This window comes from Pipistrellus kuhlii, unplaced genomic scaffold, assembly GCF_014108245.1.
Source record: "Pipistrellus kuhlii isolate mPipKuh1 unplaced genomic scaffold, mPipKuh1.p scaffold_m20_p_6, whole genome shotgun sequence".
In the NCBI taxonomy this organism is placed as follows: Eukaryota; Metazoa; Chordata; class Mammalia; order Chiroptera; family Vespertilionidae; genus Pipistrellus; species Pipistrellus kuhlii.
This window is the reverse complement of record NW_023425562.1, coordinates 23,377,429-23,397,723: the sequence shown is the minus strand read 5'-3', so window position 1 is coordinate 23,397,723 and position 20,295 is coordinate 23,377,429. Positions and strand designations below refer to the sequence as shown.

Here is a 20,295-nt window from a genome sequence, read left to right as displayed (position 1 = left end):
TTAAAAAGCATATAGTGCATAAGATAGTGAAAAGTGATGAGAAGAATAAAGCAAGGAAGGGAAGTCAGCTGGGAAAGGGTTGGCAAGGGGAGAGCTGTGATGTGGTGTAGGGGAGCCTCGCTGAGAAGGCGAAGGAAGGAAGGGAGCCGGTCAAGGGGATTCCTTGGGGAAGAGCATTCAGGCAGAGGGAACAGTGGGTGGGAGGCCTTGAGGCAGGAGCAGGCTCACAGAGCAGCCAAGAGGCCTGGTTGGCAGAGCAGTGGGAGCGTGGGGACCAGGAGGGAGTGAGGTCTGAGAGATAACCGGGTGGTGGGAGGGTGGACACGCAGGGCCTCGGAACCGGGGAGAAGACTGGGCTTTCTGACTGCGGTGGGTCCCAGTAGAGAACACTGAACAGAGGAAGAACATCCTCAGACATGTGTCTTGATACCACCCCTCTGGCTATTATATGAACAGACTAAAGGGGTGTAATAGAGCAGGGACTACAGTGAGGAGTCTTAATGGTCCAGGCAGGAGAGGTACCCAGTGGGGAGTCTACTGCCATGGTCCAGGCAGGAGATGGCGGCGGCTCAGACACGAGTGGGGAAAAGGAGTCAGGTGCAGCATGTGGAAGGTGGAGCTGATGAGATGTGCTGATGGGTCGGATGTGGGGTGGGAGAGGTTTTGACCCAGACGCCTGCTAAGAGGGATTCTCTGCGTACGGAGCTGGGGAGAGCTGTGGTGGGGACCCAGTCAATCGCAGGTGCCTGTGACCAGCCAGAAGGAGCTATCCAGGGAGCCAGCCTTCAGAGTCGGACGTTCTGGGTGGGCCTGGGCCTGGGCCAGAGAAGCGTGGGGATTGCATGCAGATGGTTTGCCTGTTTGGGCTTTCCTGGGCCCAAGACCCTCACAAGGTCCTCGGAGGGAGGTCTGTGACCCTAAACACTGCAGGCCCCCGGCCTGACGGGCTGCTCGTAGGAGAGACTGGCTCTGAGAGAAAGGCCGGGGAGGGCTTCTGGCCGGGCACTTGTTTTCCATTTCCATCTGTGAGCACAAGGAAGCCACCCCCTGCGCTGCAGACTGATATCCCGGAGCCCATTCACCATCGCAGGCCTGGGCGCTCTACAGGGACCAAGCGGCCAGGCGCCCGGGACGGGTGCCCAGATCCCGGATACCAGGTCGGAGGTCACTTCCAGCTCGGCCTCTTGGAGACACGAGCTCCTGGCATGGAGCCGCTGCTCACTGGGGCTGGAAACGCATGTCCAGGCAGATACCTCGGGAAGAGGAGGCTCCTTTGGACGCACCCCGGTGCTCAGCTTGCCAAGCACATTCCTGCAAGACTTCCTCCCCCCCGCCCCCCATCAATTCAGCAGCGCTTGGGAAATTGCTTCAGTTCTGGGAGCTAAGTACATCGGATTAAGCTCGGCTGCATGTAAAAGGAAATATAAAATAGCAATGGCTTAAACAAGATAGGCGTTTGCTTCTCACTCACAGAAAAATATCTGGAAGTGCCAAAACCGATTTGGCTCAGTGGATAGAGCGTCGGTCTGCAGACTGAAAGATCACAGGTTCGATTCCGGTCAAGGGCATGTATTGAATACCTTGGTTGTGGGCACATCCCCAGTAGGGGGTATGCAGGAGGCAGCTGCTTGATGTTTCTCTCTCATCGATGTTTCTAGCTCTCTATACCTCTCTCCCTTCCTCTCTGTAAAAAAATCAATAAAATATCAATATATTAAAAAAATAAAATAAAAATATCTGGAAGTTGGCAGTTCGGGGCTGGCACGGTGGCTTCCAGGTTATCTGGGACCCCAGCTCCTTCCCTCCTCTCTGTGCCACCATGCTTCTCGCCTGGCTTCCATTTCCAAGGCATCCTCGTGGTTCAGAATGGCTGCTGGAGCTCCGTCTGTCACAGCCATATCCCAGGCAACAAGAAGAAAGACGCAGAAGAGAAAAGGGTGGACCTTCCAGTGGAGTCAGCTTCTTTGAAGGACCTCATCTTGGACATCACATGCAACTCAGGCAGAGCTTATTAGCCCCGTCGTCTCAGGAAAAAAAAAAAAAAATGGGGGCACACAAGAAATTGGGGTTGTCCAAGCGGAAGTGCAGCACCCACGGTGAGTTAGTAGTGGGGGCACCCCCCCCCCAAGACTGAGGGGATGAGCGGAGCGAATGGACTGGAAACGAGAGACCCCGAGATCACCTGCCAGGAGCCATCCCCCTCCGTCGACACCGCAGGATCCGTACCCTCATCTCCGCTCATCTCTCCCTGATCTCCCAGGCCCTGCCTTGGCCACCCCCAGCCCAAAGCCAGAGAGTAGAGTCCCCTGTGGGCACCGCTCCGGGTCCTCTCCCCAATGGGAGAGCCGGGCAGAGGGAGGATCCGGAAGGCAGTGAGGACCACTCCCACTTGGAGCTGCAGAAGGCTCAGAGGGCTAGTTTCCTAGCTAAGTGCATCGAAGATTAAAATCGGGGCCTGTGGAAAAGGAGGGGAAACAGATTTCCATGGGTTGCCCAGGGTCATGGCCACAGCGAGATCAAGAGCAAGGGTCCCGGGGAGGGCAGCACCGCTAGCAGGGGCTGTGTGGTCATGGGATGGTGGCTGCACGTGAGGAGGAGTCATTCCTGTGGAAACGGGGTGGGGGAGCACCTCGGGCAGAAGGAGAAGGGCAGGAGACGTGTGGCAGGAAGGACAGCCGGCGGGACCTGGGGGTGAGCAGGAGAATGCCGGTGGTGAGGGCAAGAGAAAGCCACTGGGATGTTCTGAGTGGGCCACGTGCACATGACTCATGTATTCAGCGGTCCCTCCGGCAAGCGCAGAATCAGGGAGACCAGTTGTCAAGGATGGGGGCTCTCCGGGGAAGAGGGCGAGAGGGAAGGTCTGGCAGGCAGAGCTTATTGATGGATTGCAAATGGGAGGGGGACGAAGGATGACTCCTGGGTTTTTGGCTGAGCTGCTGGGCAGATGGTGGTGCCATTTACAGAGACGGGAGGCTGGGGGAGGAGGAGCGGGTTTCCAGGCTTACGACTGGCACCTGCCCTCTGTGCCAACCTCACCCACCAGGCCAGGGGCTCGGGGACCGGCAGCCCACCCTGAAAAACGGGCACCGCAGGCTGGAGATGCCTCGTGGGGAAGGAAGGGCGTTGGAGAATGACAAGTGAAGGAACATTTCTGGGCGGGGCTTCGCGGAGGGAAGAGGACCAGTGGTTGTCATTTATGACCAGCGTGACCTGCCCTTTCCCGCGGTCCCTCTGCCGCCTCCTCTCTCTCCACGAAGAACGACCTCATCAGAATGTTCTCCCTGAGCCTCCTGCAGCCAGAGCCAGCGCCAGCAGAAGGCAGAGGAGGAAAAATGAACCTCATGATCTCTCTGACAGCCCAGTGTTCATTAATGAAATTCCAATGCCGCCTCTTCGACATCTGCTTAATTCATTAGGAACCAATTCCTAGCGCTAGCTTTTCATGGCTGAAGACAGAAACTGCATCCGACTTTTATTTTGTCATATCCGGGAACCAGGAATGGTTTCCCCTTCGCCACCGTTGTGAGGAAACCTCGTTGGTGAAGCAGGTCCCAGGGATCCAGTGTCGTCATTCTGAATTGGTGCCAACAGACAACAGTGAGCCCATTCCAGCCCGGCAAACAGCGGAGTCCTCGACTCCAGATGTGGACTCGGTGGCTGCTGTTGGTCTCTCCCCGTCCCCGCGGAACCCCCTACCCCCACCCCCTGCCTTTTCCTCACCCTCCTGCCAGGGACAGAGCTGCTTGGTTGGAGTCTGATGGCTCCTAAAGAGGTGTCCCTTGGGCAGGCAGCTTACCGTCTGATGCAATGACATTGTGGGCATTCAGGGGCCACTGGAGGACCAGATGAGGGCTGCCACGTGGGTTCCAGCCCATGGTGGGCATAGTGTCTGGAGGATGGTGCAGGGCAGAGAGTCCTCACCTATGGCCTCAGCTCAGGGACCTTCACCCCCCTGCCTGTGCAGGGCAAGGCTCTCTGTTCCAGCCTTTACCCTGACCCACAGCCTGCCCCTCCTCCTCCCTCTTCAAGCTGTCCTCCGGGGGTCTCTGGGCCACAGTAAGCGTTGCTTTGGCGGTTTACTTAGCTGGTCCCTTCAGCTGGACTAGAACCAGCCAAAGGTTGCACACTCAGTGCCCACAGGGCCGGGCAGGTGTTGCAGGTGAGGGAAGTGGGCACGGTGAGGACCAGGGAGAACCGGACGGGGCCCTTCCAAAGCCAGCTCGGCTGAAATGCACCTGTTGGCCCATCAAGGCCAGATCTTTGTATTTTTTTTTAAGCAAAGCGTGAGAGCTGGATCGATGTGAAATCTCCCAATTAAAAATACAAGGTTAGCCATTAACTCAAACTTTTAAACACTTTCGAACAGCCTGAAAAATCAAACACACGTGCAGATGAGATTGTGTCCAGAGGCCCCCCGTGGGGGAACTGAGTTTGCACTGTAATTGGGAGCCGCAGCAATTAGAAGTTCCCAAAGCTCACATGCATGGAGTGCTTGCTGTGTGCCAAGCACTGAACTACAGACTTCACCTGTGTCTCTCTCTCAGTGTGGATTCTGCCACAGCCCAGGTGAGAGGTGATGATCTGTACACACAGGCTTTGTTTTTCCCCAGTTCCCGCCTTCAGTGCTTCCCCAAGGAGGGCCTCACACCCCAGGCCTGACCACTTCCATGGAATTTTAAGAAAACAGGCGTGGGAAGCCTTCATCTCTTTAGCTACCCATCAAAGCCAGTGCCCTTGCCATCAGGGTTGGAGCTATTGGAGGTTGTCCGGGAGGGGGTACAGGGTGCATCTGCTCCCAGCTGGCACAGGCCTCTAGGGCAGAACATGGATGTGAGCCCCCTAAGCCCCAGGAAGGGCAAAAATGGGGTCATGTTTTGAATCATGAGAGCCTCCCCACTCCCCTCCCACCCCCCGCACCTGCCAAGTTCCCATAGGTAGCAATTCCTCTAGAAACCGGTTCGACTCAGTGGATAGAGCATCGGTCTGAAGACTGAAAGGTCCCAGGTTCCATTCCGGTCAAGGGCATGTACCTTGGTTGCGGGCACATCCCCAGTAGGGGATGTGCAGGAGACAGCTGATTAATGTCTCTCTCTCATCGATGTTTGATTAACTCAGTGGCTCCTAAAATCCCCAGGGAATTCACAAGGTCACCTCAAAAACACTTGATTTTGCTACTTAAGAACTTATTTTGATGGACATCCAAAAGTGTGTCCTTAGCACATCCAACCCAGAATTTCCCAGTAGCTTGGATTGAGAGCCGAGTTTATTGCTCTTTAAGGTCCCTTTCAAGCAAAGTATCAAATAAACAATAGCACAGGCAGTGCATGGAGAGAACCGAAGAAAAGCCACCGCGATGTGGGTGGGCCAGCGGATGTCCTGGGAGGGAATGCCAGCTCCCTGGCCGGGGGCGCGGGGTTCGGGCACCCCCTTCCGGGCAGGGGCGGGCGCCCCAGGCCGTGAGGGTCCCGGAGAGGTGCGAGGTGACCTCACCCCTGGCCGGCGCGGCGGGAAGGCTTGGTCACGGAAAGAAACGGAGCCTGTTTGTGTTGGACGGCGTACGTTTTGGTTGGCCGGTGCTGCCTCGTGTAAAACACCGAACACGGGCCTTTCGTTTCTGTGTGGCCCTGTCTTCCCCGTGTCCCCTCCCCCCCGGAGCCGTCCGCCCTCGTTAGGGCTGTGCCGTTCGGTCAGATGTTGGCGTGCTCCAGATGTGCTTTAATAAAGCAGGTTACTGTCCCCGGAGGGGCGTGGGGGGGCTTAGCGTGCAGCACTGCTGGTGCACAGACGCCCTGCGCTTCCCGGCGCTGGGAGAGTCTGCGTCCACGGCGGACGGGCACGGCTCTCCCTCGGCCTGGCCTCCTGGCTGCGGCAGGGGTGAGTGCACCTGTGAATGCCCGGACCCCGACATTTTCATGTGTGTCTACACGGTGTTACTCATCTTGGCATTTTTTCCCCTGCCTCTCTCTAACATCAACAACAACAGAAAGAAATGAACATTTTTTAAAAATATATTTTATTGATTTTTTTTTTTTTACAGAGATAAGAGAGAGAGAGTTAGAAACATCAATGAGAGAGAAACATCCATCAGCTGCCTCCTGCACACCACCCCCCACTGGGGATGTGCCCGCAACCAAGGCACATGCCCTTGACGAGAATCGAACTTGGGACCTTTCAGTCCACAGGCCGACACTCTCCACTGAGCCAAACCGGTTTCGGCAGAAATGAACATGTTCAGTGTGCTGCCATGGAGTCTTGCATAGTAAGGTCCTTATAGGTGTCTGACGAGGTCAGCCTTCCTTTATTCTTGTTGCCTCCGAGTCCTTAATGTCTACCTGGACATCTTTTCCAAAACAGATCACTTCTCTCAGTTCGTACGACTGGCAGGGGTGCGTGCACGCACGGGGAACGGCAGGTCCGAGCCGCTGGGCGCGCCCTCCTCCGAAATGAGTGGGATGGAGACATAAGCGCTTTGAGACCCCGGTTTCGTGCAGATCAAACATAAGAAACGGTTCTGCAGGCTGTTTGCTCTTTGCCGGCGCAGCACTCGGGCCGCTGAATTACTCACCGGGCGGCGGGCTCCCTGCTCCAGGAGAGGGGCCTGAGGATCAGGGGCGGCTTTGTCCTCTCTGCCGCCTCTGGAGCCGGAGCGAGGCTGCGATCTCATTACCAGCGGCTTCCTCCTTCGTTCGTTGTTTGGGAAGAGCCGGCAGAGGGTCAATTCTGCCTGGACTGCCCTAGATTTGCTTCCTCGAGAAATACTTACTGAGCACCTGCAGTGGGCCAGGCACAGTACCAGGCGGGGCTGGGGGGCACAGTGGGGATCTGCAGCCCTCCAAGCCCTGGCCTCTGGGGCTGTAGGAGGAAGGATAACGGGTCAGAGTTGAAGATGTGAAACAAGGAAGAGGATATGAAATACGCGGGCAGCGGCTACAGTTGTGGGTGTGGGGGGGCAGGGAAGGCCTCGCAGAGAAGAGAACTTCCGAGTGGAGACAAGCAGGGTGAGGGCACAGGCTGAGGGGGAACCGGGCAGGAGGAACAGCATGGCAAAGGCTCCGGGCGGGCGTGAGCCTGGCTGCAGAATAGGCTGGGCGGGGTGGGGCAGGCTCTGGGGCGGGCGCTGGGTCCCGCAGGCCCTGTGGCTGGCCGTGGGGACTCTGTTCTCGGTGAGTGGGAGCGATGGAGGATGCTGGGGGGGGGGGGGGGGGGGGGACAGGGAGGCAGGCACTCTGGCGGCTCCATAGGGAATGAACAGCGGCCAGTCAGGAAGCAGTTGACCTAATCCAGAGGAAAGAGGGTGCGCTCCATCCCAGCGAGGAGCCACGGGGCTCTGCTGTGGATAGACCTTGAAGCACAGCAGGCGTTGTGGGGATGTGGGGATGGAAAGACGGGGCCATGGGGTAGTCACGATTGTTTCCTAAGTAACCAGAGGCAGAGGGAGGGGCTGCCGGAGGAGCCGTGAGGGAGCGGGCAGTGGGAGCTCAGCGTTGGGAGTGTGGCCCCCAAGGTGTCCATGAGCACGTCTTCGAGGTGGCCTCAGCGGGTAGACCGTTCTGGGCTGCACCCAGCTGGTGCGTGCCACACACCGCCAGCCCCTTGCCAAATCGATATGCCACCTGTACTCTTATTTACCTATTTTTAAATTTTTTAAAACATAGAACAGGATCCCACAGCCCTAAGCGAAAGAAGCTTGCTTTCCTTACCCCAAATGGAAGGAAAGTAGAACACGTGATCCAGTGTCAGCTAATTCTGCTGCCCTGGAGCTCCGCGCAGGGGCCATCCCCCCTGTCAGAGCAGAAGGCGCAGGGTACGGAGACTCCCCTGGAGTTCCCCGGGAGTGAGAGGAGCCACTCCCCGCACGGGCGTCCCCGCGGCTGGTGCTGGGACCCTGTGCCCCTCTCACGCCCGCTGTGCCAGCCGCGCTCACCTCTGGGATGACCAGGAGGCCGGATGTGCCTACAGTCCAGGGACTGTTCTGGGCCTTGCTCCCCCCAAGCGTTGTCCAAGTGCACGGAGACCTCTGTGCATTTCCTTATACAGTGTCACCACCTCCCACGGGACATCACCGAATGTTTCCTCATGCGACACCCAGCACCCATCTCTCCCCTCAGACAAGCCCGGGTCTCAGTCCTCACATCCACTCCCCCAGCTCTGCAGCCTCTACTGGACATTTAAATCTCCCTGCACCCCGACCCTTCTTCCGGTAAGCGGGCTGCCGGGAGGGTTCAGTTAGACCATGTATGCCATGTGCCCAGCACAACGTACACAACCAACTTTCTGCCAGTGACACCTCATTAACAATAAGCATGGTGTCTGTTGGCATAGACACTGCCCTCTCCCCCACAAACAGGTTGGAGCTGATCAACAGCTACGTTACTTACATTAGGAATTGCAAAACCAAGGCCTCCAGGCACCAGGCAGGTTAATGTGTATGAGGCTACAGGGAGTGCTGGGGAGTGCGGCCAACCAGAGGGCATATGATCTGTTCGGTACTATTGAAAATGAAATGTTTTAAACCCACTGCCCAGCACCCACATGCACAGGGCATCCCCGGACACACACTAGCGTGGGCTCCTGGGTTATAAGGAAACCCAAAGAGTAAGATGACTTTTTGGTTATTTTAGCTGATATCTATGGAGCATCCATTATGTGCCAGGCACTGTGCTAGGCTTGGGAATATGACAGTGAACAAAGTAGGCCCTTTTTGTTTAGTTTTTTGGGTTTTGTTTTTTTCCTAATTGATTTTAGAGAGAGAGGAAGGGAGAGGGAGAGAATGATCGTTGAGAGAAACATAGATCAGCTGCCTCCTGCACGCCCCCTACTGGGGATCAAGCCCACAACCCAGGCGTGTGCCCTGAGTTGAACCGGCTTGGGACTATGCTCAACCAACTGAGCCACACCATGCAGAACAGGCCCAAATCCCGCCCCCATGGAGCTGCTCCCGTGGAAGCCACTGGCAGTATGCAAACAAGGAAATGGCTTTCGGTTCAGGGAAGGCCTCTGGGATGCCTGGTGTTTGGCCAGTCCCCTGAGGGAGGCCAGGAGGGAGTTTCCAGGTGGAGGGCACTTCTCTGGCAAAAGCCATGAGGTGTGAATGTAGCCGATACTCAAGCTTGGCTTCTAGGGCATGGCCTTGATATCTTCGTTTGTGGTAAAACTCCAAGGTGGAAGGAACGGATTGGCCAGCAGAAGGCGGCCTGGGGCTGGTGAGGCCCCAGGGCTCTGCCAGACCCTGAGACAGGGACTCTGAGATCACCATGCTCCGTCGCTCCATCTGTTTCAGCCAGTGAGCACCAGCTGGTTGAGGGGGGCCTCAGCTCACCCCCTGCACCCCCTGCAGAGGAAAACATCACACCTGGTGGAAAGCCTATTATTGCCCACCTGTTGCAGCTGCGACCCCTGGGGACTTCCTACAAGGGCATGTGACCTCGATACAGATGCTTACAGTCCTGGGCCTGACGGCTCCTGTTCAGACACAGAGCCGGTCCTTTCCTCCCCCCTCCGGGAGCAACCTTGGCCCAGAGGCTTGGGAAGCACACCTGGCTCCGGGAGGGTGTCCCTTATTAAACCGCCTATGCACCGGGCGTGAAAGGGCAGGCACTGCTGTTTTCCTGTCATCCCGGGAGTTTTACAGAGCACCAGTGATATATGCCTGCAGGGGCAGGGGGGAGGGAGGAGTAGTCAGCAACTGGATCCCCTAGAACTCTCAGCCCAGGGGAGGAGGCAGATCATAACCAAGCAAACCAGGAAAACACCATTTCAGCAGGAGGTAGATGCTAAGAGGACCTGTCCACTGGTGTGGCAGGAAGTCAGCAGCGTGGGGCTCCTTCAGATGGGGACGAGGTGACTTGGATGCGGAGGTGGCCTCTAAGCTGAGCTCTGAATAATGGGGGACAAACCGACCAAAGTGAAATCTCAGAAAAAGTCTCAGGCAGAAGCGATGGCAAGTGCAAAGGTCCTGGGGCAGAGATGAGCTGGAGCATGTGAGAAGCAGTGAGGAGGCCAGTGCAGCCAGCTGAGCAAAGAGGAGGAGGAAATGAGGTCAGACAAACACTGAAAGTGGGTTGAGGGGGCAGGGGGAGGACAGGTCTCGAAGAGTCTTAGGACACAGGCAGAAATTGGCTTTTTTTTGTGTGTGCAATGAGAAATTATTGGATGTTTTAAGCGTGCAGACATAGGGTCTGTGTTTGCGTCAGGGAATCTCCGGCTCCGTTTCTTTCTGTGTTTGGCAGAAAAGCGGGTGAGAGCTATGCAGATCTCCTTTTCATTCTCAGCTTGTAGGGACAGAGCGCTGAGGGGTCTGGCTGGTGGTGGTCAGGCCTCTAGGGAATTCTCGGTGACTGGGACCAGCAGCTCCCCAGCCAGAGCCGCAAATGCCCGGTAGATGCTCTATTGCGTTCCTGCTGCTGTCCTCACAGACTTTTCACAAACTGGGTGGCTTAACACAACAAAAGCGGACTCTCTCAGTTCTGGAGACAGACGTTAGCAGGGAGGCTGCCAGCAGGGCTGTTCCTCCGAAGGCTCCGGGGAAGGGTCCTTCCCGGCTCTTTCGGCGTCTGGAGGCTCCAGACATCCGTGGCCTGTAGATGCGTGTCCCTCTGCTCCTGCCTCCATCTTCACGGGGCCCTCAGCTCTCTGTCTGCATCTTCCTGCTCCTGCCTCTTGTAAGGACGCTTGTCATTGGAATGAGGGCCCACCCGGGTAATCCAGGACGGTTACACCTCCAGGTCCTTATGGGGTCTGCAAAGACCCTTTCCCCAAATTAGGTCCCATTCACAGGTTTCAGGGCTTAGGACGTGGGTGCGAATTAGAGAGCGTGCCGTCGTGCAGTCCGGCGGACCCTAAGGACAGCAGGCAAAAGGAAAAGAACGGCGATGGCCCTAGGAAGAGAAATCCCGCCGTCTCCGTGAAAGCTGCGGAGTGATGGGGTACCCGCCATGGGGTACAGTATGCACCCCCTCTTCCCGCACTGACTGAGCACCGCGGGGCTGGCACACGCTGTGGGGGCGCTGAGGCGTCAGCCCTGAGCAGGGCATCTCGGGGAATGCGAAAGGTGCCCACACTCGCAGTTTCCCTCTCTCCCTGCGTGCCCGAGTCCGCGGAGAGCCTCCCTGGGAAGCAAGAAGAGGCATGACGGGAGCCGCTGCGCCCGGCGCTGTGTAATTAAGCCTTAATAACACACGCCACACGTGTAATGAGAGCTCGAGGGGATCGGAAACCAGAGCGAGTCCAGAGGGCACTAAAGAGGCTCCGCTGATGGCTTAGCTCCGGGGGGAGGTGGCTGGTGCCCAGCATTCCGGCTGAGAAGCGTTCAGAGGTGAGCCAGGGGGGCGGCGTGACCGGGTTTCAGGAAGAGCAGACAATTCTTGGGAAGGTCCCAAACAAAGCAAAGTGTAGTCTTCCCTCCGTTTATATAATAGTTGCTTCCAAAAAAAAAAGTTTTTTTTAATCCGTGTATATGAATACCCTGGGGGGAAAAAAAATCTCCTGTTTCTGTGTCAGAGTTCCATTCTAGACTCAGGTAACTTACACACAGGTTGTTACCTGCCCCTCGTAACGCCCAGGAGGACTGGGGACCAGGGTGCCTCCTCCTGGGGAAGGTCCATCCCGCGGTGCCCTGTGGCCGCAGCCCCCACGTGCCAGGTGCACCCATCCGTCCCGGGAGGTTTCCAAAACGCACTCCCCTCCCCGGGAAGGGGGTGCCCTCCGGCTGAGCGCCCCTGATTGTCTCGTGCCCTCCCGGGGGCCTGAGCGAGGACCCCGGGCGGCGCCTCACCTCCCGCTCTGCTTGCAGGCTCCATGCAGGTGATGAACAAGACGCGGCGCATCATGGAGCAGGGCGGCGCGCACTTCGTCAACGCCTTCGTCACCACGCCCATGTGCTGCCCCTCGCGGTCCTCCATCCTCACCGGCAAGTACGTGCACAACCACAACACCTACACCAACAACGAGAACTGCTCCTCGCCCTCCTGGCAGGCGCAGCACGAGAGCCGCACCTTCGCCGTGTACCTCAACAGCACGGGCTACCGGACAGGTGAGGGCCTGGGGCGGCGGGGGGCCGGGCGGGCGGGCCTCACGGCGTGGCCGGCGGCCTGGCCTCGGAGCGTGTCTCTCCGTGGTGCCCCTGCACCGAGGGGCCACCCCAGATGGCCTTGGCTAAGGCGTGGACAACTTCCTTCTCATTGGAAAGTTGTGCATTTATTTCTCTATGTGTTAGATTGCTCTGCCCATAGTAGTGATAGAAAGTGACCTTTTCAAAGGATTTTGAACTGAAAGAAAGCGAGGGGGGTGAAGGGGAGGGAGGGAGGATGCACTTAACACATGAGATAGAGCACAGAATAGAGTACAGAGGGAAGCTAGAAGTACCCGTGCATGTTTGTGGTCTCCGTCCATCCGATAATGATGTTGCTAAAGCCATCCGAGACTGATGTGTTAACTTTAGGCCCATGGTCGGCAAACTGCGGCTCGCCAGCCACATGCGGCTCTTTGGCCCCTTGAGTGTGGCTCTTCCACAAAATGCCACGGCCTGGGCAAGTCTATGTTGAAGAAGTGGCGTTAGAAGAAGTTTAAGTTTTAAAAAAATTGGCCCTCCAAAGACATTTCCATCGTTGTCCTGTTGATATTTGGCTCTGTTGATGAATGAGTTTGCCGACCACTGCTTTAGACCATTAGCCTGGAAGAAGGTTCCAGAAGAACCGTGGGCTAGGGAACGGGGCTGATGCGGGTGTGAAGAGTGGGGAGGAGTGTGTGTGGGGGTTGTGTGGCTGCTGTGGAACGGCCCAGAAGTCGGCACGCGAGGGACTGTTGGCCCACCGTTGGCTGTCTGCCCTCCCCGTGTGGCATCCTGGTGAGAGGAGCAAGGCCTCCCGGGGACCTTGGAGGACGTACTGTGGTGGGATCTGAAGGCTCACCTCCCAGGCCCATTGCCTGAGGCAGAGACACAATCACAGTCACTCACCTCCGCACCCTTGCACAATCCTCCCGGCTCAGTTAATTCGGTTTGCTTTAATGAATAATAAATACTCCCCCCCTTGGCTCCTTAGCCGAGGCCATTGTGAAATCAGATCCTGCGGCGTGCATATGGCAACCTCAGGAAGCCGTGTGCCAGGGAGCAGGCGATGGCTGGGCGGGAGTGGCATGAGCGAAGACCATGCCTCCCTCGGCTCAGGTCACAGCTTCCGCCAGTTCCAGGGCGTGGCTGCGGGGACCAGTTGGGCTGGGGAGCGAGCTGGCGAGGTGTGTCTTCTTGCAGACTCATTCCACAGCGGGGTCCCCCAGAATGTGGGTTCTGCTGAGAGCGCGGGGAAGGCCTGGATCTCGCACACATGACCATGTAGCTCCTTGGTGTGTGTGTGTGTGTGTGTGTGTGTGTGTGTGTGTAACACCAAGGACCACCACGCAGGTGTTGGGGGGACCTGGATGTAGATGGAGGCAGCAGGACAGGGGGCACTTGCCCCTCAAGTCCAGAAGCAGCGGGTCCTGGAATAGCATTGTCTCATTTTGTGTCGTTTCATTAAAACCTTGGTGATGCCAAAACCGGTTTGGCTCAGTGGATAGAGCGTCGGTCTTCGGACTGAAGGGTCCCAGGTTCAATTCCGGTCAAGGGTATGTGCCTTGGTTGCGGGCACATCCCCGGTAGGGGGTGTGCAGGAGGCAGCTGGTCGGTGTTTCTCTCTTATCAATGTTTCTAGCTCTCTATCCCTCTCTCTTTCTCTCTGTAAAAAATCAATAAAACATATTAAAAATAAATAAGTAAAAAATAAATAAATAAAACCTTGGTGAGCTGCCATGGGAGCATAACTCTGTTTATATCGATCAGCCTGTGGTAGAATTGGTTGCATGACACATTATTTCCCTTACCGTTGCAGAACCTGTCAACGGCGTTCGTTAAGTGAGAACTACTTTAATTATAGCCGGTTTGTGTTAAGGGTTGCCAGCCTTCAGATATTTCTGCTCTGAATTTTTTGCTGAAATTTGCTGATTTAAAAAATGTTGGCAAAACTCCATGTAAACCGTGGGCCAAACCAAACACGTCTGAGGACCGAGTGCGGCTCACAGACCCCTTTTCACAGCCCCTGGCTGAGAGGGGGCCGTTGGCTCTGGAAGCCAAAGAACAGGGAGGCCCCTAAATGTGTGCTCAGCTCCCCTCCTTTGACAGCCAGGACAAGGGCAACCCAGAAAAGAGCTTTTCAGGGTTGTTACCTGCACTCATAAAATGACGTGCTTGTGGCTTAATCGGCATGGAGACGAGACCACGGGAATTTGAAGAGAGTGTGGAACCTGCCTTCCTCCAACTGAAAGGAAGCGGGGACTCTTCCCCCTCCCCACGTGGGAGTCTGTGCTTGTTTCTCAATAAATGTCCACCTTTTACTATAAAAAAAATTTTTTTTGAAAGGAAACACGCATCTTGCGATACGTGGGGGCTCGTGGTGGGAGCCAAAGCCGAGCGATCCAGAATCGTACAGCTGGCACACAGGAAGGAACCGTCTCCTGAGAATATTCTTCAAAACTGATTCCCCAAACATATCCTTAAATTTACACAAATCACCGAAGAGCTATTTCCCCTCAGAACGGATTTCATCAGAGTGTGCTTAATTAGCATATCCTCAGTGAGGACTGGAAGCATGTCAAATGTAAATTTCTCTACACAGAACATTTATGGTTTAAAAAAAAAAAAACTGTCACCGAAAATTTTATTTGTTATATTTAGAATGCTCCTCTATATAAGGAACCCCATTCCAACCTGACTTTCAGACTAAGGATCCTGAAATTCTCTTTACTTTGTTCTGATATGCCCCAAGTCATTGCATAACAAGGGCTGTGTCCCCTATATTCTTTCCCTCTTTGCCCTGGCAGCTAGGAAGCTCACATTTGAGTTTTATGTTAAGTTTGCTGCTACATATGAAAACATTTAAAGCTCCTACCACCTAATATTAGTTTTGTTGGCCATTGTTATTTGGTTGAGAAAAATGACCAAAAAAATTAAAAAACACATAATAAATTCAAAATCCCTCTTAGGTTAATTTGATTTCACATTAGAAAATATAACCTTTTAATCCCCTCCCAAAACCAATGGTTAGTTGTTCTTGCTGGGTCCTTAGGTACATTAAATCCTGCTTTCTGTGGGCATCTGGCTGAGTTGGGTTTAATTTTGTGTGTGAGAGATCCAAGGCAGCAACTGTTGGTTATTCTCTCAGTTATCAGTCTGTGCTGCTTTGGTCGGCCTGCCCCACTCAAAGTCATGGATTGATCAGCAATTTTTTATTGAGATATAAACTGACATATAACTGAGATGTAATTAACATGCATTAGTTTCAGGTGTACAACATAATAATTCGATGTTTATATATATTGCAAAATGATAACCACAATATGTCTAGTTAGCACCTGTCACCATATGTGTTGACAAGATTTTTTGTGAGTGGTGAGAACTTTTAATATCTACTCTCTTTGTTTTCCAATACTCGGTCCAGCATTATTAACTGTAGTCACCATGCTACATATTACATCCTCAAGGCTGTGCCTTTGACCCATTTCACCCACTCCCTAACCCCCTACCTTTGGCAACCAGCAAGCTGTTCTCTGTATCTGCGAGCTCAACTACTGTACTTTTTAGATTCCACATGTAAGTGATATCCTATGGTAATAGCCTTTCTCTGTCTGACTTACTTCACTTAGCATAATGCCCTCAACTTCCATCCATCTTGTCTCAAATGGCAAAATTTTCTCCTTTCTATGGCTGAACAATATTCTAGTGTGTGTGTGTGTGTGTGTGTGTGTGTGTGTGTGTGTGTGTGTGTGTCTTTATCCATTCATCCGTTGGCGGACACATGTTGTTTCCATGTCTTGGGTAAATAATGCTGCAGCGAACACAGGGTGCCTATATCTTTGTGAGGTTGTGTTTTCGTTTTCTTTGGATAACTGCTCAAAAATGGGATTGCTAGAGCATATGGTAGTTCTATTGTTAATTTTTTGAAGGACTGCCATAGGGTTCTGTTTTTCCATAGTGGCTGCGCCAATTTACATTCCCATAAACAGTGCAAAGGGTTCTTTTTACTCCACGTCCTTGCTTGTTATTTCCTGTCTTTTTGATGGCCATCCCAGCAGGTGTGAGGTGCTACCTCACTAGGGTTTTACATTTCCCTGGTGGTTAATGAGATGGAGCCCCTTTTCACGTACCTGTTGGCCATCTGTACATTTTCTTCAGAAAAAAAATCAAAGCACATCTATTCAGATCCCCTGCCCATTTTTTAATGAGAATGTTTGGGTTTTTTGCTATTGAATTGTGTGAGTTCTTTGGATATTAACCCATTAGCATATATGGGATTTGTAAGTCTTTCCTCCCATCTAATAGGTTGCCTTTTCATTTTGTTAATTGTTTCCTTTGCTGCATAGAAGCTTTTTAATTTGATGTAGTCTCATTTGTTTTTGCTGTTATTGCCTTTGCTTTTGGTGTGAAATTAAAAAAAATAATAATAATCATCACCAAGACTGATGTCAAGTTATGGTTTCAGATCTTAGGTTCAAGTCTTTAATCTATTTTGGGTTATAAGATAGTGGTCCGGTTTCATTATTTTGCATGTGGCTGTCCAGTTTTCCTAACATCATTTATTAAAGAGACTGTCCTTTCCCTATTATATATTCCTGGTTCCATTGTCATAAATTAATTGGCCATAAATGTGTGGGTTAACTTCTGGGCTGTCTGTTCTGTTCCACTGATCTATGTCCCTGTTTTCATTATTGTAACTGTGTAATATACAAGGTGGGGCAACTGTAAACCTACTTTTACCCCACCCTGTTTTTGGAATTCAAGGCATAATGCTTCCAGCTTTGGTCTTCGTAAGATTGTTTTGGCCATTCAAAGTCTGTTGTGGTTGCAACAAATTTTAGGATTGTTTGTTCTCTTTCTGTGAAAAATGTCATTAGAATTTTGATAGGTATTGCATTGAATCTGTAGATCACTTTGGGTAGTATGGACATTTTAACATTATTAATTCTTTCAATAGCTGTGCACATAATACCTTTCCATTTATTTGTGACTTCTTCAGTTTCTTTCATCAATGTCTTATACCAGTGGTCGTGCTGCAGTTTGCCACTCCGTTGACTAATGAGTTTGCCGACCACTGTCATATACCACCCTCTACCTCTTTGCACAGAATATGCCACAATTGCCTAATCCTCACAGCTTCCGACTACACGGTAACATTTAGTCTAGTCCAGTGGTTTGCAAACTCATTAGTCAACAGAACGGCAAACCATGGCTCTGTTGACTAATGAGTTTACTAACCCCTGGACTAGACTAAATGATACCGTGGAGCCGCGTTTAGCCGTGTTGCCGACCACTGTTTTATACTAGTAGTTTCCAATGTAGAGAGGTCTTTACCTCCTTGATAAGATTTATTCCTAGGTATTTTATTCTTCCTGGAATTTTCTTAATTTTTATTTATTTTTTATTGATTTCAGAGAGGAAGAGAGAGAGGGAGAGAGAGAGAAAAAAACATTGATTTCATGAAAGAGAATCATTGATTGGCTGCCTTCTGCGTGCCCTGCACTGGGGGTCAAGCCTGAAAACCGGGCATGTGCCCTGACCGGGAATTGAACTGTGATCATCTGTTCATAGGTCAATGCGTAACCACTATCGGTGGTTTTCTTAATTTCTCTTCCAATGATAGTTTGCTATTAATGTACAGCAACACAATGGATTTTTGCATATTGATTTTTGTATCCTTCAACTTTACTGAATTTGTTTATTAATTTTAACAATTTTTTTGTAGACTTTGAATAGCCATTCTTTAGGGTTTTCTATATATATTATCATATCTTCCAATAGTGACATTTTACTTCTTCCTTATTCATTTGGATGACTTCCTTTTCTTGCCTAATTACTCTGGCTAGGACTTTTAATACTATGTTGAATAAAAGTTGTAAGCATGGGCATCCACGTCTTGTTCCTGATCTTAGAGGAAAAGCCTTCATCATTGAATATAATGTTAACTCTGGGCTTGTTCCCTTGCCCTAGCCAGTTTGGCTCAGTGGATAGATCCTTATCCCTTGAACTGAAGAGTCCCAGGTTCAATTCTCAGTCCAGGGGCATGTACCTCGGTTGCAAGTTCAATCCCCTGGTCAGGGTGAATGCAGGAGGCAACCAATTGATGTGTCTCTTGCACACTGATATTCCTCTCTGTCTCTCCCCATCCCTTGAACCATTTCTAAAAATCAATGGGAAAATATCTTTAGGTGAGGATTAAAAAATAAAGGTATGTTCTCTTTATGCTAACTTTACTCTGAGTTTTTAATCATTAATGGCTGTTGAATTTCGTCAAATGAAATGATTATGTGATATTTATTCTGCATTTTGTTGTATACCACATTGATTAATTTGCAGATGATAAACCATCCTGGCATGGCATCCCTGTTATAACTCTTACTTGATCATGGCGTATGATCCTTTTAATGTATGGTTGAATTTGGAAAATTTTACTGAGGACTTTTACATTCTATGTGCATCAAGGATATTGACCTGTAAATTTCTTTTCTTACGGCATCCTTATCTGGTTTTGGTATCAAGTGTTCCCTATTCTTCCATTTAAAAAAAAACAAAAAAACTTGAGAGGATTAGTATTCTTTCTCCTTTGAATGTTTGGTGAAATTCATCAGTGAGATCTGTTTTTGGGGAATTTTTAGATTATTGATGCATTCTCTTTGCTAGTAATTGTTTTGTTCAGATTTTCTGTGTCTCCATAATTCAGTCTTGAATTTATGGATTTATTTCTATGAATTTATCCATTTCTGCAAGGTTGTCTAATTTATTGGCATATTATTGTACATAATATTCTTTTATGTGCCTTTATATTTCTTTGGTATTAATTGTAATGTTTCCTCTTTCATTTCTGATTTTATTTAAGTCCTCTGTTTTTTTTCTTCGTGACTCTAGCTAAAGGTTTGTCTGTTTTCTCTTTTCATTCAAAGAATTAGCTTTTTCATTGATCTTTTCTTTCATCTTTTTAGTCTCTATTTTATGTATTTCTGCTCTTTATTTCCTTCCTTCTACTAATTTTGTACTTGATTTGTTCTTTTCTAGTTTATTTGAGATTATTTCTTGTTTCTTGATGTAGGCATTATGCTATGAACTTCCCTTTTAGAACTGCTTTTGCTGCATCCCATAAGTTTTGAAATATCATTTTCATTTGTCTCGGGGTATTTTCTTTCTCTTGATTTTTTTTTTCTTTGACTAATTGGTTGTTCAGTAGTATGTTTAGTCTCCACATATTAGTGAATTCCCCAGTTTTCTTCTTATAATTGATTTTTTGTTTCCTACCATTGTGGTCAGAAAAGATGCTTAACATTATTTCAGTTTTCTTAAATTTATTAAGACTTATTTTGTGACCTAACATATTACTTATCCTGGAGAATTGTTTCTTTTGGATGGAATGCTTATGTATATCTATTAAGTCCTATCTGCTATAATGTGTTGTTTAAGGCTGATATTTCCTTATTGATTTTCTGCTTGGGTGACCTATCCATTGATGAAGGTGGGTATTAAAGTCTCCTATTATTGTATTGCTATCTATTTCTCCTTTTACGTCTATTAATATTTGCTTTGTATATTTAGATGCTCCTAAATTGATCAGAGACTCTATTGTTTTCTGTTTCTCCTTATTTCCCATTGATGAGAAATAAGTCACATGAGCACAAAGGAGCTGGGGGAATGTAGTTTTCATTTTGGGTGGTAACTTGCCCAGCAAACAATTATTTAACTGTGGGAGAAAGAGAAAACAAATACTAAGGGAGGATTGAAGTCAGGACCACAGTAGCGGTTTTCAGCTATTTGTGTGTGATATCCTTTTGAATACAGGAGGTCAGCCTAACTGTGGCAGACTGGACCTGGACAGATGTTCCGAAAGTAAACCAACTGTTGACTCAACCTTTCATGTAAATAGTTTTTAATGTATTGAGTTAGCTGTTTTGTCTTGAAAACAATGAAATTACAAAAAAAAAAAAAAATTAAATAACCTTATTTTATGTTACATCTAACCATATGTAACAAAGATTAGGTTATAATTGTGACTAGTGGATTGATGATGTAAGCAAATTGATGAAGTGTCCATTGGGGATGGAGTGTAATTTGTCCAACAGATTTAAATGATGGCACAATACGATATTCTTCACCTTCAGTTTTCACAGCAAAATTAGAAAGGGTCATTTTGCCAAAAATAAATAAATAAAATGAAATCATATCGAGCATCTTTTCTCACCACGATGGTAGAATTTGATCAGTTTTCCAAGGGCCTCTCTTAA

At 50.5% G+C, this 20,295-nt stretch overlaps 1 protein-coding gene across 3 annotated transcripts in view; it reads left to right on the top strand.

Moving 5' to 3' along the window:
- SULF2 (sulfatase 2) overlaps nt 1-20,295 on the top strand; it is an 86,063-nt gene that overhangs the window by 30,286 nt on the left and 35,482 nt on the right. For all 3 annotated transcript variants that reach the window (XM_045574314.1, XM_036419672.2, XM_036419671.2), the window contains exon 3: nt 11,792-12,031. In XM_045574314.1, coding sequence (XP_045430270.1) covers nt 11,792-12,031 — 240 coding nt within the window. The remainder of the gene's footprint in view (nt 1-11,791; nt 12,032-20,295) is intronic.